Raw genomic sequence first — 27,304 nt, 5'->3', positions numbered from 1 at the left:
TACTTGTAACTGACAGCATTTATGGCTATATAAATATATTCTGTTATAAATACCACAGTAATGTCTTGATATAAATAAAATCAGAATTACAGCTAGAGTGAGAGCTGCGTTCTCCCCATTAGTGATGGACGAACTTCCGACGGGACGTTTCGCGAACGCGAAACGCGAACGGACACAAACGTTCGCGAAAACGACCGTTCGCCGCGGGCTCCATTGACTTCAATGGGAGGCGAATTTCGCAAACCTTTAGGTCGAATTTGCGGCCACGGGGTAATTATTAGGGGGTAGCACGTAGTCCCACCACCTGGACAATAGCATAATACATGTATGAGGTGAATTTGGGATCGATAACTACAAGCATTTTTTTTTTATTTGGGAAATTGTTCTGACAATTCAGGACTATGGAGCTAATGAAGGCAATGGAGGAGAGGGAAGGTCAGGGACCAGGGTAGGCAAACAAGAGGGTGCAGGAGATACAGAGCACTGACAGCAGCACCGTAATACAGAGCACTGACATCAGCACCGTGACATACAGCGCTGACAGCAGCTCCGTGACATACAGCGCTGACAGCAGCTCCGTGACATACAGCGCTGACAGCAGCTCCGTGACATACAGCGCTGACAGCAGCTCCGTGACATACAGCGCTGACAGCAGCTCCGTGACATACAGCGCTGACAGCAGCACCGTGACATACAGCGCTGACAGCAGCTCCGTGACATACAGCGCTGACAGCAGCTCCGTGACATACAGCGCTGACAGCAGCTCCGTGACATACAGCACTGACAGCAGCTCCGTGACATACAGCGCTGACAGCAGCTCCGTGACATACAGCGCTGACAGCAGCACCGTGACATACAGCGCTGACAGCAGCTCCGTGACATACAGCGCTGACAGCAGCTCCGTGACATACAGCGCTGACAGCAGCTCCGTGACATACAGCGCTGACAGCAGCTCCGTGACATACAGCGCTGACAGCAGCTCCGTGACATACAGCGCTGACAGCAGCTCCGTGACATACAGCGCTGACAGCAGCTCCGTGACATACAGCGCTGACAGCAGCTCCGTGACATACAGCGCTGACAGCAGCTCCGTGACATACAGCGCTGACAGCAGCTCCGTGACATACAGCGCTGACAGCAGCACCGTAAGCAGCCCCAGGAGGAAGTCAGCACAGCACAGGGATGGTGTGATCCCCTCATAATAAGAACCCCCAGGAGGAAGTCAGCACAGCACAGGGATGGTGGGAGCCCCTCATAATAAGAACACCCAGGAGGAAGTCAGCACAGCACAGGGATGGTGGGAACCCCTCATAATAAGCAGCCCCAGTAGAAATATGACACCGCTCAACCTCTTCAAAGAGGAGGGTAGGGGCATATAGTACGGTGTGCTTTTTTGGGTCAGGGAAGTGAGCCAAATGAATTAAGAAGGTCTGTGTGCTTGATTCCAAAAATTGTTTATAGACATATACATGGTCTACTGATCACATGTGTTGAATTCCTCCGAGATCCATGCCTCATTCATTTTTAGAAATGTGAGGTAGTTAACACTGTGGTGAGCTAGGCGAGTACGCTTATCGGTCACAATCCCCCCTGCTGCGCTGAACGTCCTTTCGGACAGGACACTGGATGAGGGGCAAGCCAACAGTTCGATTGCAAATTGGGCAAGCTCTGGCCAGAGGTCAAGCCTGCCCACCCAGTAGTCTAGGGGTTCATCACTCCTCAGAGCGTCCACATCGGCCGTTAACCCAATGTAGTCGGACACCTGACGGTCTAGGCGTTCCCTGATGCTGGATCCGGATGACACCTGTCGATGGGTCGGCTGAAAGAATGACCTCATATCCGAAGTCACCAACACATCTTCAAACCGGCCTCTTCTTGCAGGCGCTGTTGGATTGGTACCCGCAAATCCTTCTCTGGGAGTGGGAATTGCTCCTCTGCCAGCGCACGCAAAAGCAGAATGCAGCATTTCTCGAAGCAAGGCCTGGAAGTGCTGCATTCTGACAGCCCTCTGCGACGGCGGTAACATTTCCGCCATTTTGTGTTTGTACCGGGGGTCTAAGTACGTTGCCACCCAGTACTGGTCCTTGACCCTCATGCTTTTTATACGGGGGTCCCTATTAAAACACTGGAGCATGAAGGCCCCCATTTGCACTAAAGTGGAAGCGGTGTGGTGGCCTGGCTCCTGCTCATCATCCAGGATAATGTCGTCCTCTTCATTCTCCTCTCCCCATCCTCGCACAACAGGGATCCCAGAAAGGTTTAAAGCATGCTCTTCTTGCTCCTGCTCATCCGCCCCGGCACCATCCTCCTCTGACTCCTCATCAGACTCCTGTTGTTGACTTGTCTCAGATAGAGTAGCCCCCCCTGGGAATTCATCCAGCATTGCGACTTCCTCATCTTCCCGCTCCTGCTCCTCCACAGCCTGATCAATGACACGACGCAATGCACGCTCCAGAAAGAAGGCATAAGGTACCATGTCACTGATGGCGCCATGGCTGCGACTGACCAGTTTGGTGATCTCCTCAAATGGCCGCAGAAGTCTGCATGTGTCGCGCATGAGCAGCCACTGGCGCGGTGAAAAAAAACCCAGCTCCCCAGAACCGTTTCTTTCGCAGAGTTCATACAGGTAGACGTTAACTGCACGTTTCTGCTGGAGCAGCCTATCAAGCATATAGAAGGTTGAGTTCCATCGCGTCGGGCAATCGCAAATAAGACGTCTGACCGGCAGATGGTGTCGCCGCTGAATGTCAGCAAGGCGAGCCATGGCCGTGTAAGATCTTCTGAAATGGGCCGAGATTTTCCTTGCCTGCCGCAAGATGTCCTGGACCCCAGGGTATTTGACAAGGAATCGCTGCACGACCAAGTTTAAGACGTGTGCCATGCACGGCACGTGCGTGATTTTGCCCTGTTTCAATGCGCTAAGCAGATTGGCACCGTTGTCACACACCACTTTACCAACTGTCAAATTGAGCGGTGTTAGCCACTCATCTGCCTGTGAACGCAAAGCTGAAAGGAGTGCCGGGCCAGTGTGGCTCTTTGCTTCCAGGCACAACAGACGCAGCACGGCATGGCAACGTCTCACCTGGCATGTGGAATAGGTTCTGGGGAGCTTGGGCGGTGCAGTGGAAGAGACGCTAGCAGCGGAAAAGGAGGAGGCAGCTGAGGAGGAGAGGGAGGAGGATGGAGTAGGAGGAGGAGAAGAAGAGTCAGGCCTGCATGCAATCCGTGGCGGTAAAACCAAATCTACACGGGTGCCACGGGTTACATGCTTGACGGCCGTCAGAAGGTTCACCCAGTGGGCAGTAAAACTGATATACCTTCCCTGCCCGTGTTTGCTAGACCACGTGTCTGTGGTCAGATGTATCTTGGCACCGACACTGTGTGCCAGAGATACATTCACTTGCCGCTGAACATGGCCATATAGCTCTGGGATGCCCTTCTCTGAGAAATACTTCCTTCCTGGGACCTTCCATTGTGGTGTTCCAATGGCCACAAATTTGCGAAAGGCCTCCGAGTCCACCAGTTTATATGGCAGTAGTTGGCGGGCTATGAGTTCTGACAAGCCAGCCGCCAACCGTTGGGCAAGAGGGTTATCCGGCGTCATCATTTTTTTACGCTCAAACATTAGGCCCACGGAAGCCTGCCTTTTTGCAGAAAAATGTGAGCTTGGCGTGATGGAAGGTGGAGTGGAGGACAATTGTGAGGAGAGAGGAGAAGGAGAAGTAGAAGACGAGGCTGGACGGTGAGAGCCTGCAGTGTGGCTTTGTGTGTTCCGTTGCTCCCACTGGGCTCGGTGATGGCTGCTCATGTGCCTTCTTAAGGCGGTCGTCCCTAGGTGAGTATTGGGCTTACCGCGACTAACGCGTTGACTGCAAAGATTGCAGATGGCAACGCTATTGTCAGCAGCGGACACGTTAAAAAAAGCCCACACTGCGGAGCCATGTGCCGGTGTCCTGGGAGCGCCAGATGTGACCGTACATGGTCGATGACTCGCTCCTGATACATTTGCAGTCTGCTTTGTCCCTGCTGTGCAATGTAAGTCATTGCTGCTTCTCCTCCCTATCTGCTGGTCCATATCTCCCTCTGAACTCCCCTCCTCTTCCTCTCTTGTGGGCACCCACGTGACATCACTAGACACGTCATCATCAACGTCACCTTCCCCACCGCTATAAGTAGAGATCTCGGAGTAGGCAGCAACACCGGGGACCAACCTCCTCCTTGGGCTGATCTGGGTACTGGCGTCAGACTGCTGAGTAGCGCTTGTTGCTACCTCCTCTTCCTGATCCAATACCAAGAGTGGCTGCGCATCAGAAATGTCCTCTTGATATGGATCGGAAAATAATTCCAGTGACTCAAGCGGAAGGTATGTGGTGGTGGTGGTGGTGGTCGTGTTGTTGGTGGTAGTGTCTTTGGGGGTGCACATAGCAGAGAGTGAAGAAGAGGGTGCAGATCGAGAGGATGAGGAGGGTGCAGAAGAGTAAGGCTGAGCGAGCCACTCAACCAAGTCTGGTGCATCCTTTAAAGTAATTGAACGCACCTTCTGCAACTTCCCACTTTGGCTCAAGCCTGTTGCTCCTGCCCTACCCCTACCACCCCTGCGGAAGGGCCTGCCTCTTCCTCTGCATGTCATTTTTTAAATGACCCTGTGACAAAACTCTTAGTCCCTATACCGCTGAAGGACTGCTGCAGTATAGGTGAGCGGTCAGCAGTGGTGCACGTCAACCCTATCTATTGTGGACCGATAGCGGTCCTTACAGAACAGCAGACTGTACCGCACTCAAGCCTATGTACCGTAGCACCCTATACCAAGTTACCAGTCCTTATAAGAACTTTTGTGGACCAAGCAGGTTGTGTATTAGTGTTTAGCAGACTGTACGTCAGTCCCTATACCGCTGAAGGACTGCTGCAGTATAGGGCAGCGGTCAGCAGTGGTGCACGTCAACCCTATCTATTGTGGACCGATAGCGGTCCTTACAGAACAGCAGACTGTACCGCACTCAAGCCTATGTACCGTAGCACCCTATACCAAGTTACCAGTCCTTATAAGAACTTTTGTGGACCAAGCAGGTTGTGTATTAGTGTTTAGCAGACTGTACGTCAGTCCCTATACCGCTGAAGGACTGCTGCAGTATAGGGCAGCGGTCAGCAGTGGTGCACGTCAACCCTATCTATTGTGGACCGATAGCGGTCCTTACAGAACAGCAGACTGTACCGCACTCAAGCCTATGTACCGTAGCACCCTATACCAAGTTACCAGTCCTTATAAGAACTTTTGTGGAACAAGCAGGTTGTGTGTTAGTGATTAGCAGACTGTACGTCAGTCCCTATACCGCTGAAGGACTGCTGCAGTATAGGGCAGCGGTCAGCAGTGGTGCACGTCAACCCTATCTATTGTGGACCGATAGCGGTCCTTACAGAACAGCAGACTGTACCGCACTCAAGCCTATGTACCGTAGCACCCTATACCAAGTTACCAGTCCTTATAAGAACTTTTGTGGAACAAGCAGGTTGTGTGTTAGTGATTAGCAGACTGTACGTCAGTCCCTATACCGCTGAAGGACTGCTGCAGTATAGGTGAGCGGTCAGCAGTGGTGCACGTCAACCCTATCTATTGTGGACCGATAGCGGTCCTTACAGAACAGCAGACTGTACCGCACTCAAGCCTATGTACCGTAGCACCCTATACCAAGTTACCAGTCCTTATAAGAACTTTTGTGGACCAAGCAGGTTGTGTATTAGTGTTTAGCAGACTGTACGTCAGTCCCTATACCGCTGAAGGACTGCTGCAGTATAGGGCAGCGGTCAGCAGTGGTGCACGTCAACCCTATCTATTGTGGACCGATAGCGGTCCTTACAGAACAGCAGACTGTACCGCACTCAAGCCTATGTACCGTAGCACCCTATACCAAGTTACCAGTCCTTATAAGAACTTTTGTGGACCAAGCAGGTTGTGTATTAGTGTTTAGCAGACTGTACGTCAGTCCCTATACCGCTGAAGGACTGCTGCAGTATAGGGCAGCGGTCAGCAGTGGTGCACGTCAACCCTATCTATTGTGGACCGATAGCGGTCCTTACAGAACAGCAGACTGTACCGCACTCAAGCCTATGTACCGTAGCACCCTATACCAAGTTACCAGTCCTTATAAGAACTTTTGTGGAACAAGCAGGTTGTGTGTTAGTGATTAGCAGACTGTACGTCAGTCCCTATACCGCTGAAGGACTGCTGCAGTATAGGGCAGCGGTCAGCAGTGGTGCACGTCAACCCTATCTATTGTGGACCGATAGCGGTCCTTACAGAACAGCAGACTGTACCGCACTCAAGCCTATGTACCGTAGCACCCTATACCAAGTTACCAGTCCTTATAAGAACTTTTGTGGAACAAGCAGGTTGTGTGTTAGTGATTAGCAGACTGTACGTCAGTCCCTATACCGCTGAAGGACTGCTGCAGTATAGGTGAGCGGTCAGCAGTGGTGCACGTCAACCCTATCTATTGTGGACCGATAGCGGTCCTTACAGAACAGCAGACTGTACCGCACTCAAGCCTATGTACCGTAGCACCCTATACCAAGTTACCAGTCCTTATAAGAACTTTTGTGGACCAAGCAGGTTGTGTATTAGTGTTTAGCAGACTGTACGTCAGTCCCTATACCGCTGAAGGACTGCTGCAGTATAGGGCAGCGGTCAGCAGTGGTGCACGTCAACCCTATCTATTGTGGACCGATAGCGGTCCTTACAGAACAGCAGACTGTACCGCACTCAAGCCTATGTACCGTAGCACCCTATACCAAGTTACCAGTCCTTATAAGAACTTTTGTGGACCAAGCAGGTTGTGTATTAGTGTTTAGCAGACTGTACGTCAGTCCCTATACCGCTGAAGGACTGCTGCAGTATAGGGCAGCGGTCAGCAGTGGTGCACGTCAACCCTATCTATTGTGGACCGATAGCGGTCCTTACAGAACAGCAGACTGTACCGCACTCAAGCCTATGTACCGTAGCACCCTATACCAAGTTACCAGTCCTTATAAGAACTTTTGTGGAACAAGCAGGTTGTGTGTTAGTGATTAGCAGACTGTACGTCAGTCCCTATACCGCTGAAGGACTGCTGCAGTATAGGGCAGCGGTCAGCAGTGGTGCACGTCAACCCTATCTATTGTGGACCGATAGCGGTCCTTACAGAACAGCAGACTGTACCGCACTCAAGCCTATGTACCGTAGCACCCTATACCAAGTTACCAGTCCTTATAAGAACTTTTGTGGAACAAGTGAGTTGTGAATGTTTAGCAGACTGCAGCAGAAGGGCAGCAGTCAAGTATAATATCCTTTCTATATTTGGAAGAAAGAATATTATACATGTACAAGCCTATTACTGTACCACTGATACCAGTCCTGAAAAGAACCTTTGTGGAACTAATAATAACAGCAAGTCTTTAAAATTACCCTCACTGCCTGACAACACTGCTTCCTTCCTGTCCCTATACAAATTGGCAAAAAAAGAGAACGATTAGTGGTTACTGGAACAGCTCTTTTGTGGACCTTGATAGTAACAGCTAATGATGATGATGATGATGATGATGATGAAAGACTAATCTGGCTGTCCCTGTAGCATACACCGTCCTTTCCCTTTCTCTAAACTAACAAAAGACACTCAGGCTGCTGCAAGAATCAGCAGCACAGCAAACCTATCAACACCTAACACCTATACCAGTCCTGAAAAGAACTTTTGTGTACCAAATAGCTAGTGGTTTATCTCTCCCTACTCCACACAGGAACCTGTCCCTATCTTAACAGAAGAAAGAATGTAAAATGGCCACCAGCTCGGGTGTATTTATAGGTTAGGGGGAATGTACAAGTGTCCATGTGCTGTCATGTCTCAATTGGCTGTCCTGTATCACATGATAAACGTGTCACCAAAGGTTAAAGTTCTTGTATACATTAAACACGTAAGTCCGCCGCGGCGAACGACGGAAAAAGGCGTTCGAACGTGCGGACCGCGAATGTCGGAAATTCGCCGCGAAACGACCGCCGGGCGAACCGTTCGGCCATCACTACTCCCCATCCCTGTCATAACAGAGATCCTCCAGATTTGACGGGAAATGCACCAGGCTGCACCCACCCACCTTGTCCCCACCCTGGTGCAGGAATAGTGAGAGGAGTTCCATGGCCAAGTACAATTCCATGGGGGGCACAACTGAGATCTGGGGTGGCACGGCCCCTCCAGAACCCCGCCTAGATCCAGCCATGCTGGTGAAGGGCTGCAATGTGTAAAGGCAGGAAATATGACACTTTAAAAATGTACACCTACAGTAACTCTGTGTTCACTGGAACTCACTGGTTATATTACTAATTTTGCTCAACTCATCTTTCAAGGAGCAGCCGCAAAAGGAACTTTTCTCATTAACATGTTGACATCAAATATTATCATTCAAAACATTTATAATCTAATATATCAAAATTAATCAAAGCATTCATCCAAATGATAAGAATAAATGTAGATTGAAATCCACATTAAGCCCCCATGGTTTTAAATTATTTTGTTGGTGTATCCATTTAACCTCTCCATTAGTGCCGGGTAAACGGTTCGGCCTGAGTATGAATTCGGGCCAAACATTGGCTGTCCACAGGTTTGATGAATGTGCAAGTTGTTGGGAGGGTTTGACTGTTTGTTTGGCCCCCCAAGCACTGCACAATGCATTGGAAGCCCTAATTGGCTGAAGCAATGAAGGATTTGCCCAGTCAGGGCACAGATCACTGTCAGAGCCACGGTTGGAGAAAGTAATGATGACTTTGCCTAATCATGGCTCATTGCTCATAGACCCACCCCCAGCTAAAAAAGCATCATTCCCACAGCAGTCAAGCCATTTGCAGGGTGATATTGGAGTGGAGATAGAACAGGTCTCTGTTCATTGCTACTAGCAAGTTAGTGTGCTATTGTGATTCTTTTGTGACTGTAGCATGCCAGTTTAGTGTGAATATAGGGATAGTGTAGTGCGACCATTCATTTTTACTTTAGTGTCAGTTTAGTGTTTCAGGGCAGGTTTACTGCAGTATATTGAGGTGCATTAGTGCACATTTACTGCAGTATATTGAGGTGCATTAGTGCACGTTTACTGCAGTATAGTGAGGTAAATTAGTTGCAAGTTTATTGCAGTATAGTGACGTGTGTTAGTGCATGTTTACTACAGTATATTAAGGTGCATTAGTGCATGTTTACTGCAGTATATTGAAGCAAATTAGTGGACGTTTATTGCAGTATATTAAACTGCTTTAGGACACTTTACTGCAGTAGATTGAAGTGCTTTAGTGCAGTTTTACTGCAGTATATTGAAGTGCCTTAATGCACTTTTATGGCAGTATATTTAAGTGCCTTAGTGCAGTTTTACTGCAGTATATTGAAATGCGTCAGTGCAGTGCCAGTGGAGTGTGTCTGTATAGTGAGTACTCAAGTTAAAGTGCACCAAACACCACTTTCCATTGATTAACCACTTGAGACCCGCGCTATAGCCGAATGACGGCTACAGCGCAGATCTCCTTTGCCGTGACTACGTCTATTGACGTCGTCCCGTGCACGAGCGCCGCGCTCTGTGATTGGCGAGTCTATGAGACTCGCCTGATCACTGATCCGAGCAAGGGGTCGATCCCGACCCCTTATCACGTGATCAGCTGTCAGCCAATGACAGCTGATCATGTGATACAACGGAGCCGGTAATCGGCTATTATTCCTCCTCGCGCTGACAGCGCGAGGAGAAAAAAAAAAGCCGATCACCGGCGGCCGCGATCGGGACATCAGTCCCGATCACGGCCAGCCCTGCCAGTGCCCACCTGCCCCCTGCCAGTGCCCACCTGCCCCCTGCCAGTGCCACATCAATAAAAAATGTGTGTCCCCCTGTCAGTGCCACCCAGCAGTGCCCACAGTGCCACCCAGCAGTGCCCACAATCTGCCTCAACAAAGGTGCTGCACCCCAGGGCCACATATCTGTGTCCATCAGTGTCATCTACCAGTGCCCATCAGTGCCCAGCAGTGCCGCCCATCAGTGCCCAGCAGTGCCACCTATCAGAGCCACCTATCAGTGCCACCTATCAGTGCCCATCAGTCCATCTATCAGTGGTACCGATGAGTGCCCTTAGTGCCACCCATCCGTGCCACCCATCCGTGCCACCCATCCGTGCCATCTTATCTGTGCCCATGTTTGCCCATCAGTGCCGCCTTATCTGTGCCCATCGGTGCCGCCTTATCTGTGCCTATTAGTGCCGCCTTAACTATGCCTATCAGTGCCCACCAGTGCAGCCTATCAGTGCCCACCAATGCAGCCTATCAGTGCCCACCAGTGTAGCCTATCAGTGCCGCCTCATCAGCGCACTTCAATGAAGGAGAAAAATGACCTGTTTGCAAAATGTTATAACAAACTATTAACCACTTCAGTTCCGGACCAATAAACACCTTAAGGACCAGAGGTCTTTTTGCAATTTCGCACTGCGCTGCTTTAACTGGTAATTGCGCGGTCATGCAATATTGCACCCAAACGAAATTTGCGTCCTTTTCTTCCCACAAATAGAGCTTTCTTTTGATGGTATTTGATTGCCTCTGCGATTTTTTTTTTTTGCGATATAAATGAAAAAAGAGCGAAAATTTTGAAAAAAAAAGATATTTTCTTCTTTTTGTTATAAGAAAAATCGAATAAACTAAATTTTAGTCATACATTGAGGGCAAAATTTATTCAGCCACATGTCTTTAGTAAAAAAAATGTCAATAAGCGTATATTTTTTGGTTTGCGCAAAAGTTATAGCGTCTACAAACTAGAGTACATTTTCTGGAATTTACACAGCTTTTGATTTATGACTGCCGATCTCATTTCTTGAGGTGCTAAAATGGCAGGGCAGTACAAATCCCCCCCAAATGACCCCATTTTGGAAAGTAGACACCCCAAGGAAATTGCTGATGGGTATGTTGAGCCCATTGAATATTTATTTTTTTGTCCTAAGGGATTGAATAATGACAAAAAAAAAAAAAAAAAATTTTTTTTACAAAAAGTTGTCACTAAATGATATATTGCTCACACATGCCATGGTTATATGTGAAATGACACCCCAAAATACATTCTGCTGCTTCTCCCGAGTACGGGGATACCACATGTGTGGAACTTTTTGGGAGTCTAGTCGCGCACGGCACCCCGAAAACCAATCACCACCTTCAGGATTTCTAAGGGTGCAAATTTTTGATTTAACTCCTCACTACCTATCACAGTTTCGAAGGCCATAAAATGCCAAAATAGCACAAAACCCCCCCAAATGACCCCATTTTGGAAAGTAGACACCCCAAGCTATTTACTGAGAGGCATGTTGAGTCCATGGAATATTTTATATTTTGCCAAAAGTTGCGGGAATATTACAAACTTTTTTTTTTTTGCACAAAGTTGTCACTAAATGATATATTGCTCACACATGCTATGGGCAGAAGTCAAATTACACCCCAAAATAAATTCTGCTGCTTCTCCCGAGTACGGGGATACCACATGTGGGGGACTTTTTGGGAGCCTAGTTAACTAGCTACCTAGCGACACTAGCGACACTGATGCAGCGTTCAGAAAAATTATCGCTTAGTGACACTGGCAAAAGGGGGTGAAAGGGTTAACTAGCGGAAATCAGGGGGTTAAAACCATTATTGGGTAGTATATCGGGGTACCTAGCGCTATAAAAACCTGGCGGTGAACCTAAAAAAATAACTAGCTACCTAGCGACTGTAGCGACACTAATGCAGCGATCAGAAAAACGATCGCTTAGTGACACTGGCAAAAGGAGGTTAAAGGGTTAACTAGCGGCAATCAGGGGGTTAAAAACATTATTGGGTAGTATATCGGGGTACCTAGCGATATAAAAACCTGGCGGTGAACCTAAAAAAATAACTAGCTACCTAGCGACACATGCAGCGATCAGAAAAATTATCGCTTAGTGACACTGGCAAAAGGGGGTGAAAGGGTTAACTAGCGGCAATCAGGGGGTTAAAAACATTATTGGGTAGTATATCGGGGTACCTAGCGCTATAAAAACCTGGCGGTGAACCTAAAAAAATAACTAGCTACCTAGCGACTGTAGCGACACTAATGCAGCGATCAGAAAAACGATCGCTTAGTGACACTGGCAAAAGGGGGTGAAAGGGTTAACTAGCGGCAATCAGGGGGTTAAAAACATTATTGGGTAGTATATCGGGGTACCTAGCGATATAAAAACCTGGCGGTGAACCTAAAAAAATAACTAGCTACCTAGCGACACTAGCGACACATGCAGCGATCAGAAAAATGATCGCTTAGTGACACTGGCAAAAGGGGGTGAAAGGGTTAACTCTAGGGGCAATCAGGGGGTTAAATCTTTATTGGGGGGTGATAGGGGGCTACCCTGGACCTAACACTAACTGTCCTGACAGTTTTTACTGTCACAACTGACACTGAATGCATTGATCAGTAAAGAAATGATCAATGCAATCAGTGACACTGTGACTGGGGGGGGAGGGGGGCGGGGGGGGGATCGGGGGGCGATCGGGGGGGGATCGGGGGGGGTTTGTGTGCCTGTGTGTACCTACATGTCAGTGTAGTGTTCGTGCACACTTACTTTTACTCTTCTCCTCGTAGTCCGGTCAAAAAGACCGCCCCGAGGAGAATGACATCACTTCCTCCTTCCTGTGTAAACAATACACAGGGGAGGAAGCTTCTCATTGGCCAGGAGCGATCCAGAGGGGGTGGCCGAAAACGAACGGCCATCCCCTCATCACGGATCGCTGCTGGACCGAATCGGACCGCCGTAACCAGCGGGAGGGGGTCCGATGGGACCCCCCACCCGCTGGAAGGCAATCACGTAGATGTACGTGATTCTGCCTGCCTGTGCCATTGTGCTGACGTACATTGGCAATACGGCGGTCCTGAAGTGGTTAAACATAATTTTTTTTTTGCATCTTTTTTTGTTTGTTTAGCAAAAAATAAAACTCCCAGCTGTAATTAAATACCACCAAAAGAAAGCTCTATTTGTGGGAAAAAAATGATAAAAATTTCATTTGGGTACAGTGTTGTATGCCCGCGCAATTGTCATTCAAAGTGCATCAGCACTGAAAGCTGAAAATTGGTCTGGGCATGAGGGGGGTTTAAGTGCCCAGAAAGCAAGTGGTTAAAGTGCATCCAAGTACACATTTCCTCTTCTCTATTACACTTCAGTAATAACTCCTATCCATCATCTCTGGGAGGCCAACAAGGAGAGGCAGATGTTCCCATGGCACTGTGAGGGGGCCAGCAGCTTCTTCTATTTTTTTTTTTCAAAGGGGCCTTTTTAAAAAAGATTTTCTTTTTGTAACTGCTGGGTGGGGGACGGCGCCCATGCACCCCCTATGGATGGGCCACCACTGGTAGAGAGCAGCCACCCTATTCCATTACATTGTGGAGCTGTTATCTCCCAGCCCACTTCCCACAGCTTAGCTGTCTGGGCCTTGTTTAGTACATGTGCAGCCGATCATGCTGTTGTGACTTTAAAATGTTGCCTCAAGCAGATCAAGTGTGGCAAAAACACCAGCCATTTGGGTACCACATGCTTGACAAAGCTTTTAACCTCCCACCACTCAGCCCATTGACAAGCCACACAAAAGGGAAGCAATTCTGCTTCTGTTCCGAGTACACTAAATTGTAGCCTCATCATACAGACTGGCTCTCCAAGCCCTTGTTTGTAAAATAAAGAAGGCTTGCAGGGAAAATTTCATTTTATTGTCTTTACAAATGTCATTTTTGCTGCGGCAGCTTCTATAAACAGTACAGATATGCCACTTTACAGGGAGACTAAGGGGACCCCCAGGCACTATATTTAAAGGAATTAAAGGAATTAAAAATTTTTATTTCACGTTAACCACTTCCGGACCAGCCTCTGCACTTTTATGGTGGCAGGTTGGCTTTGCTGGGTAAGTCGCCTTTTGGCCCCTAGGCGCGCCTGCCGCATGTGCCCGGAGCCAATGCGAGTGCCCGGCCGGCGCGATGACCACCGGCACCCATGATAGCTCATGACAGAGCGAGAACAGGGATCTTTGTGTGTAAACACACAAATCCTGGTTCTTTCAGGGGAGTAGCAACAGATAGTATGAACACACGAAGTATGAACACTGATGAACACCGGGCGTCAGTGATAAAGTGCTGTTATCTTTAGTGTCGCTTTAGTGTCGTTTTAGCTGTGTTATTCAGCCGCTAGTGGGGCGCTTTTAACCCCCGCTAGTGGAAGAAAAAGGGTTATAATCGCTGACAAAGTACCACCACAGCAGCACTTTGTCGACGGTTTGGTGGCGCTGCCCATTGATTGCAATGGGCAGGGGCACATTAGGAGCGGTGTGTAACCCGCTCCTACAGCGCTGCAAAGATGCTGCTTGCAGGACTTTTTTTTACCGTCCTGCAAGCGTACCGCTCCAGTGTGAAAGCACTCGGGCTTTCGCACTGAAGTGAGAGGAGAGGCTCTTTACAGGCGCTATGCAGGCACTATTTTTTGCGCTGTAGTGCCTGTAAAGTGCCTCATTGTGAAAGCAGTCTAAAAGATATTGTGTTTTTTTCAAAATTGTCGCTCTTCTTTTGTTTATAGCGCAAAAAATAAAAACCGCAGATGTGATCAGATACCACCAAAAGAAAACTCTATTTGTGGGAAAAAACAGAACGTCAATTTTGTTTGAATACAGCATTGCATGACCGCATAATTGTGAGTTAAAGCGACGCAGTGCCGTATCGCAAAAAATGGCCTGGTCATTGAGCAGCCAAATCTTCCAGGGCTGAAGTGGTTAAGCATCAGTAAATCACTGCTCATTTAAAAATTATGTTTTATACAAACTTTTTTCATTTTTCTAGTTCGGGTCCCATATACTTCAATGGGTGATGGTTATTCGGCTCTGAATTTGCGATGTTCAAGAGTTTTGGCGCGAACAGAACAGGGGGTCATTCAGCCCATCTCTACTCTCCATATTTTATACAAATTCTCTATTTACACTAGACATGTGCAGTTCATTTCATTCTGAATTAATGTTCAGGCACATTTTTTGCTATTCGGATATATCCGAATACCCGAATAACAATATAAACAAATTTTACGAGAGGGAGGAGTCTCATGATGGAGCCAGCAGGCTGCACGCGGTGAGGAGTCTGAGATCTCCTTTCTGCCTCCATAACGCCGCTACAGCCCCCCCCCCCCGCACCTGCTTACCCGTGTTTCTCGACAGAAGATCACCTGTTCAGAGAGGACGAAGACAAAGATTGTGCCTGTAGGCGACAGAAAGGAGGAGGCGGGCGTCTTCTACCCGGTGAACCCGCGGTGTGTTCGGCTCGTCGCTCGACTGTTCTGGCCACCTGCCCGTCAGCTGTGGAGTGGAGGTAGGCTGGCCGTGTGGGATGAGAGGAGATCGGGCAGTGCAGCACCGAGTAATGCCGGAAGGACGCGAATGAGATGAAGTGAGAGAGGTCTTGGGTCACGGACAGGAGGAGAAAGATACGCTCCCCTGCAGATAAGTAGAAACTTTTGTTTTTAAAACAAAGATAAGGACTAAGAGGGAAGAAAGAAAAAGGGGAAAGCAAGAATTTTTTTGTCTGTGCTGAAATAAGAGAATGTGTCAGTATTGAAAAAGCGAGACTATAACAAAGTGAATAAGATATACAGTGGAGGAAATACTGATAGGAAACACTAAGAAGGCTACAGGGCACAGGGGAAAAAAAAGAAAAATCTCAGGATACTATAAAGGGTTAAATGTGCTGGCTGTCGGATAAATGATTAATTCATTAATTAATGGATAAGTAGATAGACAGACTACCAAAAGATTACTACATATTGAGATTTGTTCCCTTTTTTCTTTTGTTTTTGTACTTTTTGTACACTGATTGTGGATAAGTTATAAACAGTAAATTCTGCCCTGCCCTGAAGAATTTTCCTTAAAAGAAGTAAAATGTATATAAGCAAAATTTCTGCTCAAATTTTGCTACAATCTCTCTGCTCTCTGTTCTTTGAAAAAAAAATGTTTTTCATTTTTTAAGGAAATAGGATGGACCTCTTATCCCTGTTTTGACCCCATTTCACTTCATCCCTAGATCTTTTTTGGGAGGAGCTATATTTCATCTTTTGTTTTTTTCTCTCTACTCCTCTCTTCTCTTTTGTGTTGCCTCTGGCCCCTAGTCCCCCACTAAATGAGGGGTAAAGTGGCAAGAGGTGGGGGAGCAGTAGCAAAATCACCACAATCTAGCTTAGGTACTAGTCCTGGCCCTATGAACAGATATATTATACATGGAGAGGGGAGGGAGAAAGACAACCGAGTACAAGAGGAAGACAGCTAGACACCAAGGAGAAGGAAAAGGAGAAAAAAGGTCAGACAACAGCGGAAATTAGTTTAATTCTGGAATCCAGAATAGACCAGGACTTGGAAGTAGACAGAGATGAAGATGTCAGAAGGGAGAGAGATAAACAAACAGCTCAATTACCAACATGGTTAAATGTTTGCAGCCCTGGAAAATTCCTTAAAGGCAGAAATGACAACAATACATAATGACCTGGGTCAGATGCTCTCAAGAGTGGAAGAAGTAGAGCTAAAAGTGGATTCCCATTTAAACATGATAAAAGACCTGAAGGGAGAAATAAATGTACTAAAAAAGGAACAACAGGAACAAACCTATAAAATAGAAGACCAAGAAAATAGGAAACAAAGGTAAAATCTGAGAATCCTAAATTGCCCTGAATCAATGCAAGAAGAAAACATACTGGAAACAATAAAGATTTTTAACCCGATTTTAGGAAAAGAAGAAACGAATATAATAAAAGTTGAAAGAGCACACAGAATAAGAAGTCCACAAGGGCTCCCAATGGAAAAATCAAGAGACATAATTGTTTGATTCAAAAATTGGGAAGAAAAAAATCAAATTTGGAGAAACTTGAAGGGAAGACCACTAATTGAATACGAAGGAAAAACAATACAAATTTTTCAGGATCTATCTCAAGAAACTCTGAGAAGAAGATGTTTGATCGCTAAGAGAAATGGAAGAAGTGCCAGATTAAGATTTATAGGAGATATTCCAGATTTTTGTAAAAAATTACAAATCCCAATACCAGAAAGCCCTAGAGATCCAACTCTTAGACAAGAACAAACCACGACACAAGATGAAGCACGATGGCAACAGAGCTCAAGAAATATTTAATGTCATAAGTCGAAGTATAGGAAAGGAGAAAGATAATAGATCAGATATAAAGATATTTTATATGGGGTAAGGGGAAGGGAAAGGGAGGGAGGTGGTTTGTTTCTACAAGAAGATATAGAGACCCTTCAAGTAGGTTTGAAAGTAGGAGGCCCCTGGTTCCCCCACTGGTCCTTTTTGATCAGACCAGAAGGGGGGGGGCCCTGTTGAACTGCACGGGGATTAGAAAGGAATGAAAGTCATGAATAGTGTAAAAATTATGTCATATAATGTCCAAGGATTAAACTCACCACGGAAGAGACGTATAATGCTACGAGAATTGGAGTGGAGCAAGGTTGAAATAATATTTCTTAAAGAGACACACATTATGCAAGATTCAAATATTAAAATATATTCAAGAAATATATCAACATGGTACCATGGGGATTCGCCAATTAAAAGGGGTGGCTATAGGACTGGGGAAAATATCTGTTTTATAATAGAGTAGAGAAAAGTTGACCCAGAAGGACGTTTCCTCTTCCTTGTAGGATTCATACATGGTATAAAGTACACACTTGCTAATGTCTACTGCCCCAATACAAACCCTAAAAAACATTTAGTAAGAATACTGAAAGACCTAATGGAATTTAAACAAGGTAAACTAATACTTGAAGGAGATTTCAACTTTTCGATGGACCACAGACTAGACAGCACCTCAAATGCAATGGACAGAGAAATAAGACAACTTAAGAAGATAAAGAATATAAAAAAACTATACAAACATCAATTAGTAGACCCATGGCAAATGCAACATCTGAGTACAAAAGATTACCCATTTTACTCAGCAGTACATGGAACGTATTCCAGGTTAAATTATATTATGGTGGAACACAGAAGCCTGGAGGAAATAATAGAAACAAAAATAGGAATAATAACAGCCTCAGATCATTCGCCAATAATGTTGAAGTTGAAACTACATGGTGAATCTTTTGGGAAAGGTACATGGAGAATAAATAAAGATTTAATTGAAGATAGTGAAACGGAAAAAATCATAATGGAAGAGACTGAAAAATACTTCAAGGAAAATGTCCAGAATTGACAAAAGCAACCCTTTGTCAGGCACATAAGACTGTCATTAGGGGCTCACTGATATCTATTGGAGCAGGAAAAAAGAAGGAAAGAGAAAAAAAAACATGAAGAGAACTATAAAGGAAATACACGAATTGGAACAAAGGAATAAAAAGCAAGCTGAAAAGGAAACATATCGGTCCCTAAAACGTAAAAGAGAAAAACTGAAGGAGTGGATGGAACAAGAGGAAAGGAGGGAGTTCAACAGAGTAACACAGGAGAGATTTAAATGGGGCAATAAGCCAGGAAAATACCTTGCAATTATGGTAAGAATAAAGAAGTCACTAAATTACATTGAGAAGATTAAAAATGACAAGGGAGAAATAGTAAATAAGACAACAGACATTGCAACAGCTTTTCAACAATACTACAGTGCTTTATATGTAATAAAAAAAGGAGTCAAAAGCAGAAGAAGCAGTAAGAAAAGAGAAGATACAAAATTATTTAAAGCAAAACTACCAGAAATTAAATATTATAAATTTCAAGAACAACTGATCCTAAAGCTATATGAATATTTGAACAACATAGGAGAAGAAATAAGATGAGAATCATTATTAGCCACAATTACAATCATACTCAAAGAGGGAAAAGATAAAACCAATTGCTCGAGCTATAGGCCTATTGTCTTACTAAATGCTGATACAAAAATCTATGCAAAAATTTTGGCCTCAAGATTAAAAAAATTAATATCACTTTGGATAAACCCTGATCAGACTGGATTTGTTCCCGGTAGAGAGGGGCGGGATAATAGTATAAAAACAATTCTGGTGTTACGTAAGGGGAGACAAAATGGAACCCCAGTTCTACTCCTGTCAATAGATGCAGACAAAGCATTTGACAGGATAGACTGGGGATTCATGATGGATACGCTCCTACACCTAGGAATGGGACCAAAAATCATGAAGTGGATAAAAACCTATATATTGACCCAACTGTAAAGGTGAATGGGAGACTCTCGCCTGTGTTCAAGATGTTCAATGGAACACGACAGGTATGCCTGCTGTCCCCACTGCTATATATACTGTCAATGGAACCTTTTTTGGCGACGCTCTGAAACAATCAAGATATTGGAGGGGTGAGAGTTGGAGAAATAGAGCATAAAATCGCAGCATATGTGGATGACATTTTAATCTACGTAACCAACCCAAGAGTGTCTTTGCCAAATATAATCAAGGAGGTTAAAGATTATGGGGAACTTTCAAATTTTTTAATAAATCCAATAAAAACTGAAATATTACATATCGGATTAAGAAAAAGCGAAGCGCAGAGCCTCCAAAAAGAATTCCCATTTACATGGGTTAAAGGAAAACTAAAATATCTGGGAATAAAAATAACATCAACGGTCAAAAAAATATACCCAGCAAATTATATTCCATTAATCAACGAGATTGTAGAATAAACCTGTTCAAAATGATGATTCCAGATGTTACCAATTGGGCTTCCACAGAGTTTTTTTAAGAAAATAAAAAACAATGCTGATAAAATATATTTGGCAAAACAAAAAGTCGAGAATTAATTTTGCACAAATCACGAGAAGGGAACATGGAGGATTGGCAACACCAGATATCAATCGATATTATAAAGCAATAGTTCTAGCAAGAATGATTGAATGGACAAATGAAAATAGTGAAAAAAAGTGGGTAGAGATGGAAAACACAATAAGTAGGACTACATTGCACACAAAATATATGGATACCACGGAAGTTTAGAGTAATAGATTCGGAAACTCACGCTTTACCTAGAAATGTTTTTAAAATTTGTTATACAGTATATCGAAAAAATGAATGGATATATAATTCACCGTTAATGGCCCTCACCAGAAAAAAAATTTTTACACCGGGGGATGAGATATTTGCTGACCATGAGATAAGAAACCTACAACTGAAAGATATAATCACAATGGGAAGGATGAAAACACAAATAGAATTAGAAGCACCCAATAGGTGGAAGATAAGTGAATGGAAATATTATCAGTTACAACACTTAATAAACACACTCCCACACCCAATCAGAGATGAAGGGGAACTAAGCCCCCTTGAAAAACTTTGTTTTACCCAAATGCCACTGAAAAATGGAATATCAAAAATTTATGGAATATTGTCAGACGTAGAAGTAGACATGTGCAAAAGGAAAAAATTCGTTTAGTTTAGTTTAGTTTTAATTTAATTCATTAATTTTGTTTAGTTATATTCGTTAACTTCCTTAAATTTGTTTTCGGATTTCGTTTAGTTTTCTACCGAATTCGAAAAATCGGCCACATTCGAAAATATTTCAACCAAATTCGAAAATATTTCTACTGGATTCGAAATGATTTCAACATGATTCGACATTATTTCAACCACATTCGAAAATATTTTGTGACCCGAATTTAGGGCCATGTATCTCGGGGTCACTTGGAGCTAGAAACTCCAAATTTGGATATGTTGTAGTGCTAGTACTATTGTGTTTGCATACTAAATTTGGGGTTTCTAGCTATAAGTGACCCCGAGATATGTGGCCCCAAATTCGGGTCACAAAATGGCATTCTCTGTTCTAATAACTAATAACATTTTGCGACCCGATTTTGGGGCCACATATCTCGGGGTCACTTATAGCTAGAAACCCCAAATTTGGTATGCAAACACAATAATACTAGCACTACAACATATTTGAAGTGTCTAGCACCAAGTGACCCCGAGATACATGGCCCTAAATTCGGGTCACAAAATATTTTCGAATGTGGTTGAAAAAATGTCGAATGCAGTTGAAATAATTTCGAATGCAGTTGAAATAATTTCGAATCATGTCGAATTCATTCAAATTCATTCGTTATATTTCTTTCGTATTCGTTGTAATTTTTTATTTTTTTATTCGGACATTCGGATGCATCCGAATGTCCGAAAGATGCAAAATTCGGCCGAATTTCGATTCGTTACGAAACGAATTGCACAAGCCTACGTAGAAGGACAAGGAAGACCTGCCTACATAGAACATTGCGAAAAAGAACTAGATATAAAGATAGAAGACCAGCAAGTGGAAAAGGTGATAGAAATGGGATATAACAATGTCTGGGATATGAATACCATCGAAATGAACTATACATTTTTAACAAGATGGTATTTGACGCCAGAGAGAGTTCATAGATATCAACCTGAGAGATCGCCATTGTGTTGGATAAACTGCAAACATAGGGCAACGATGGTGCCCATATGGTGAGAGTGTCCAAAAATAAAAGGGTACTGGCAAAAAATAGTAGATAATATAAAGGAAATAACTGGTGAGATAATAGAAAAAAATATATGGACTTGCCTATTCCACAATTTTAAAATCCCAAAAGAAACAACATATGAAAACAATAATCCCAAAACTTCTCAATGCTGCAAAGGGCTTGATCCCAAAAAAGTGGTTAAACAGTGAGAAACCAAGCATTAAAGAATGGTTTGAACAAAGACTTTTATAGTAAAATGGACCTATTAAGCAGGAGGGACACAGGACATAGCGAATGGGAACCCTGGAAAAGCTTCAAAGTCTTGGAAAAATATTGGGAGAAAATGAAAGAAGGGGAAGGACTGTGACCTGGATCTTGAAGGGACCTAGAAAGAAAGAAACCCAACAGGGGGGGAGGGGAATGGGGGGATAATGGGAAAAGGGAAAGAGATAAGGAAAAGCTTAAAAAACAGGAGTAGTCCTATTTTTGTAAAAACAATTTAAATATTCAAACAATTAATAAAGATATTGCGGAAGAAAAAGAAAAAAAAACACTATGATGTGAAAACGAGAAGGGACAAAATCGAACTGTAAAGTTGGAAATGTCTCTTGAAAAATTTCTCTGAGGTGGAAAAATAAAAAAAATAAAAAAAATTTTTTACTAAATGTTCAGAATAACGAACGTGCGAATTTCGGAAATTTGGACTGAAATTCAAATCAAATTTTACATTGAACTTCATTCAAATTCTCACTACACATATTGCTGAAATCAAAGACTGCGTGTGTTATTAGAGTATGATTTCAAAATAATGCTGTTTTTGTTAAGCCAAAGGTGATTTAAAGAGTCATTGTAATCATTTGCTGAAGATTTTTCTTTTGTTTGTTCACTTTGCTGCATTCCAATCGAAAGCAATATAACATTTTAATTTTGACTGATTTGGAAATGTATCGATTTGATCATTTCAAATCGAAAAAAAACTGTAAATTTGAGGAAAATTAAAAAATTCTGAAACGAATTCCGAAAATGAATTGAAGAAATTTAACTAAACAAAATAACTAGATTAACTAATCAAAACAAATTTTTTCGTCATGCACAATTTCCACCTCATCTTAATTTAGGGATATGATCAATGGCCATATATATATGCTGTAAAACCGCATGACCATTATCAAGTGTCTAACTAATGGTATTTCAATATTTATGCCTTGCAATGTGTTACTTAAAGTGGTTTTAACCTCAAAACCAAAAATGTAATACTGTATATACCATATGTCACTCTGTAATCCACCATTTTTAATCTTAATTTATGTATCTATAAACTGAATCTGTAGTTCACTATATTGCATATTAAATTCTAAATTTCCCCCATTACATTTAACTCGCTATGGAATCGCTCCAGGGACAATGCACTCCCACGCCATATGGTGAACATGTCATCTATGAAGTGACCCCACTGCAGGCAATATTCTTGAAATAATTCATAAGAATAAATACATTTCTTCACCACTCAGTTCACAAATCATTTGCCTAAGGCAAAGCTGCTTTTGAACCCATTGCACTCCCCCCCCTTCCCTTCCAGTTCCCCACTGTACTTATCTCCCATTTCAAACCCACTGGAGTGGCGTGGGGGAGCTGACAGCTCAGCAACCCTGGAGGTAAGTACAACAGGGACTGGAAGAATGGGGAGAGTGTTAGTTGACTGTTTCATTTTTTCTGTAAACATGTTAGTTCACGTTTACAGAAAATGTTCATGTTCATGTTCATGTTAGTACACTGGTCCAAAAAAACTGTATTTGTACCTCCATATACCTCTCTAGGTGCTGGTGTACATAGTGGTTTTTGTAGGTAGATTTGGCTTGACTGGCAGCCAAGCCTGGGTTAAGTCTTAATCAGGGCTGAGTGACTCAGAGAGGCCAGATGACTCAAGCAGCATCTCTGGTGACTCCCCCTGCTTTTCTGGAACCTTGGAGAAGCTTCCAGAAGCAGAAGGTGGAGTCTAGGAGGAGCTACTTGTAGCACTGATGAGGGTCCCAACCAATCTCCAGAAAAGTGGGCTGGCAAGGGGCGGGCACCTCTTAAATACTCTTGGGTCATGCCAGCAGGGGCAGTTGGGTAGAAGATGGAATAGGAGCGCTGAGGAGGCTATTGGTGGCCTTTAAGGGTGCCCACTAGACTGGGGGTGACCTGGGGCTCGTGTGCTGGAGGGACCCTCTACAACACACAGAGGATATCCTTCCTGGAGGCACGGGAGCATGTGTCAGGATAGCAGGAGCAGGTCAACACATGATGGGCTGGTGAGTGTGGCAGTCTAGAAGGACTGTGGGAAGTAGCCATAGGGTTAGTGAGAGAGGCAGCTGTAGCCAGGTGGGCTGGCAGTGCCTAAAGAGATGGTGCTGGGAACAGTAGCTACAGGAATGTAACCTGGACACTGGACTTTGCTAACCAACTAAAGCTCCCTGCCTGTAAAGGACTTTTTCTTGATCTGTCTGAGTGCTTTGTCAGATTCATTAACCACTTAAAGCGGTTCTGCACACAATTTTCCTAGTTAAGCACTCAAGAGTGCTCAATGGACATTTTTTTTTTGAGCGTACCTTTAGATCAGTGGCCTTGTGTATATTCCCTTTGTTATGTGGCTGTGGGCGGGGATTTTGCGGGTATCCGAATCATTTCCTGTCCCTGCCGCACTGTCTCCTGGGATCTCGTGTCATTCATCCCAGGAGTCAGTGCGGAGAGCTGCCGCAAAATCTCTAGGGGATTTCAACTGACGTGACGCTTCACGTCACAACGGGGGCGGAAACTTCCTAAGACGCCACCCGTTGTGATGGCAACAAAGAGGTTTACATCGCTCGGCGCAGTTACCACTAAGCATGCGTGGGAACCAGCAAGAATGCTGGTACATCTACTGTAAGGGAACAAGGAAGTGATTGCTTGTGGGCTTCAAATGCCCACAAGCAAGATGAAAACTGATGTGCATTATTTTTATAAATGACTATTTGACGGAAAAAGGGACTTGGATATCGGAAAGGAACACTAAAAGTGAGTCTGACTTTAGAAAGATAGTAATTTTAAACTGTACAAAAAAAAAAATCGTGTGTGCAGATTCACTTTAAACAATTCAGTCCGGATCATTTTGCTGGTCAAAGACCAGACCACTTTTTGCGATTCGGCCCTGCTTCCCTTTAACTGACAATTGCGCGGACCTGCGACTTGGCTCCCAAACAAAATTGGCATCCTTTTTTTCCCACAAATAGAGCTTTCTTTTGGTGGTATTTGATCACCTCTGTTGTTTTTATTTTTTGTGCTATAAACACGGTGTGACAGAAATTATTGCAACGACCGCCAATTTATTCTCGGGGAGGGGAAGAAGCCTATCCTGCTTCTAACACACACTGTTTTACTTCCTCCATCAGCTCATCCCCCACAGCTTTTACCTTGTGTATCAATTGCCCCTTCCTTTTTAGATTGTAAGCTCTAACGAGCAGGGCCTTCTGATTCCTCTTGTACCAAATTGTAATGTAACTGTAATGTCTGCCCTCATGTTGTAAAGCACTGAGCAAACTGTTGGCGCTATATAAAACCTGTATAATAATAATAATGTTTGGGAGTTCTAAGTAATTTTCTAGCAAAAAAAATGATTTTAACTTGTAAACAGAGTCTTAAAAATAGGCTCGGTCCTTAAAGGGTCACTAAAGGATTTTTTTTTTTTTAAATAACAAACATGCTATATTTACTTTTGCACAGTGTCCCCGAATCTGGTTTTCTGGGGTCCCTCGGTGGCTGTCTCGGCTCCCTCCCACAAGGACTCCACAACTTCACGTGAGCTACCTCGCATGATGTGGAGTGCTTGTGGGCGCTCTCATGATACAGCTGGCGGCCATAGCCACTCACTGTATCACTCGACCCTGCCCCCGGCGCGCCGTGTCATTGGATGTGATTGACAGCAGAGCAAGCTAATGGCTGCGCTGCTTTCAATCCATCCATTCTAGCCAATCAACGGCCAGGGCGAGCGGCGAAGAGGACGTCATCTTTTGATTGTTTTTTTTTTTATTATTCATAATGTGTTCCTAATATTGCACAGGTGAGTGCAGTGACATCATTGGAGGACGGGAAGCTGCTCCTCACTCTCGACCATATATGGCTCTACTGAAGACAAAGAGATCCCTATGTGCCGGAACATTAATAAAAGCTGACTGGGTGTTAACGGCAGCTCACTGCGAAGTGTAAGTAAACATAACTTTGTTTATGCTCATTAAAATTATTTGTTTCAATTGTTTCTTAAAGTTAAATCCTGGAAAACAAAAGGGATCCCTTGCAGCCCTCCCCCCGGCAGTGGACTGGATTGTCCCTCGACATTCTCATCAGTGGCGTTGCTAGGGGGGCCAGGGGGTGTGGCCCGGACCTGGGTAACACCCGCAGAGGGGTGACACCATCCTGAGGGAGGCAGAGGGTCCTGGAGGTGGGGCTCTTCACCCTGAGTGGGACTCCTCACTCTCACTCCTGCTGCAGCTTATTCTACACAAGCACCCCACAGCCACCCAGGGAGTAAAAGTCTGAGCAACTCTCCGGGAGGCTGAACATTGAATCTTCCTCTGCCCTTCTGCCCAGGTGCATGAGGGGAGAGGGGGTTTATCCTGAGGGGGTCTGCACTAATGGAGGGAGGTTTATCCTGAGGGGGTCTGCACTTATTGGGGGGTTATCCTTTGGAGGGTCTGCACTGATGGAGGGGTGTTAATCCTGGGGGGGGTCTGCACTTATTTGGGGGTGGTGGTTTATCCTGAGGGGGTCTGCACTTATTGGGGGGTGGTGGTTTATCCTGAGGGGGGTGTGCACTAATTGGAGGGTGGTGGTTTATTCTGAGGGGGTCTGCACTTATTGGGGGTGGTGGGTTATTCTGAGGGGGGTCTGCATTGGAGGAGGTTATCCTGAGGGGGGTCTGCACTTATTGGAGGGTGGTGGTTTATCCTGAGGGGGGGTGGTGGTTTATCCTGAGAAGGGTCTGCACTGATGAAGGTGGTGGTTTGTCCTGAGGGGGGTTTGTACTGATGGAGGGGTAGTTTGTCCTGAGGGGGGTCTGTACTGATGGAGGGGGGCAGTTTGTCCTGGGGGGTGTACTGATGGAGGGGGGTCTATACTTAGTAAAGGGGGTCTGTGCTGATGTTGGGGAGTCTGTACTGAGGGGTGACTATACTTGGTGGGTTGGGGGGGGGTGACACCAACCCTAGTGACGGCACTGATCCTCATGTCCCTACATGGAACCTGATGAAGTCAAAGCACTTTAGATTAACGGAGTGCAGGGGAGAAGAAGCTGCAGGGACTGGTCTAGCATCAGGGAGGAGCCTGTGGCAGCAAGATATTTATTCCACCTGGGAATTAGGTTATGGATGTTATACGTATTTTTAAAAAATTGTATCTAATAAATTTGAAACAATGTAATGTAGTCCAACCAGTTCTGAGATTTGTACAACCCTGGTCAATATTATCTGCTGCAGTTAAAGCAGAATTAAAATTTCAAAACATTTTTTATGCCATTATGTACTAGTATGGACAGCATATTAGCACATGGCAGGCCTACCTGTCAATCAACTCCCCCCAGTGATGCGGTGCCAGGGCTCTTGTTGGACACAAGTACCTCCATCTTCTCTGGGACGCTTGATTGGGTATATTTACACTTTAAATAGCGTTACACTTTAAATTGTGCTTTTTTTAGTCTACTTGTTAAACTTTAACCTTCCGACTGTATACAGTACATATACGGTGGCAAAGAGGCTCCCCTGTGCAGGATCACGTATCTGTATGTGATCTTGCACTTTCAGATCTGGGACCCTGGCGACG

The 27,304-nt window shown here is 44.7% G+C and overlaps 1 protein-coding gene across 1 annotated transcript in view; it reads left to right on the top strand.

Moving 5' to 3' along the window:
• The window catches only part of LOC143940919 (granzyme A-like), a 70,499-nt gene that overhangs the window by 6,841 nt on the left and 36,354 nt on the right, over window positions 1-27,304 (top strand). Inside the window, exon 2 of the mRNA XM_077462740.1 lies at window positions 25,551-25,692. Coding sequence (XP_077318866.1) covers window positions 25,551-25,692 — 142 coding nt within the window. The remainder of the gene's footprint in view (window positions 1-25,550; window positions 25,693-27,304) is intronic.

The sequence above is a fragment of the Lithobates pipiens genome, unplaced genomic scaffold (genome assembly GCF_037356315.1).
Source record: "Lithobates pipiens isolate NorthernLeopardFrog02 unplaced genomic scaffold, aLitPip1_a1.2 Scaffold_3, whole genome shotgun sequence".
Lineage (NCBI taxonomy): Eukaryota > Metazoa > Chordata > Amphibia > Anura > Ranidae > Lithobates > Lithobates pipiens.
This window is presented reverse-complemented; position numbering and strand designations above follow the sequence as displayed.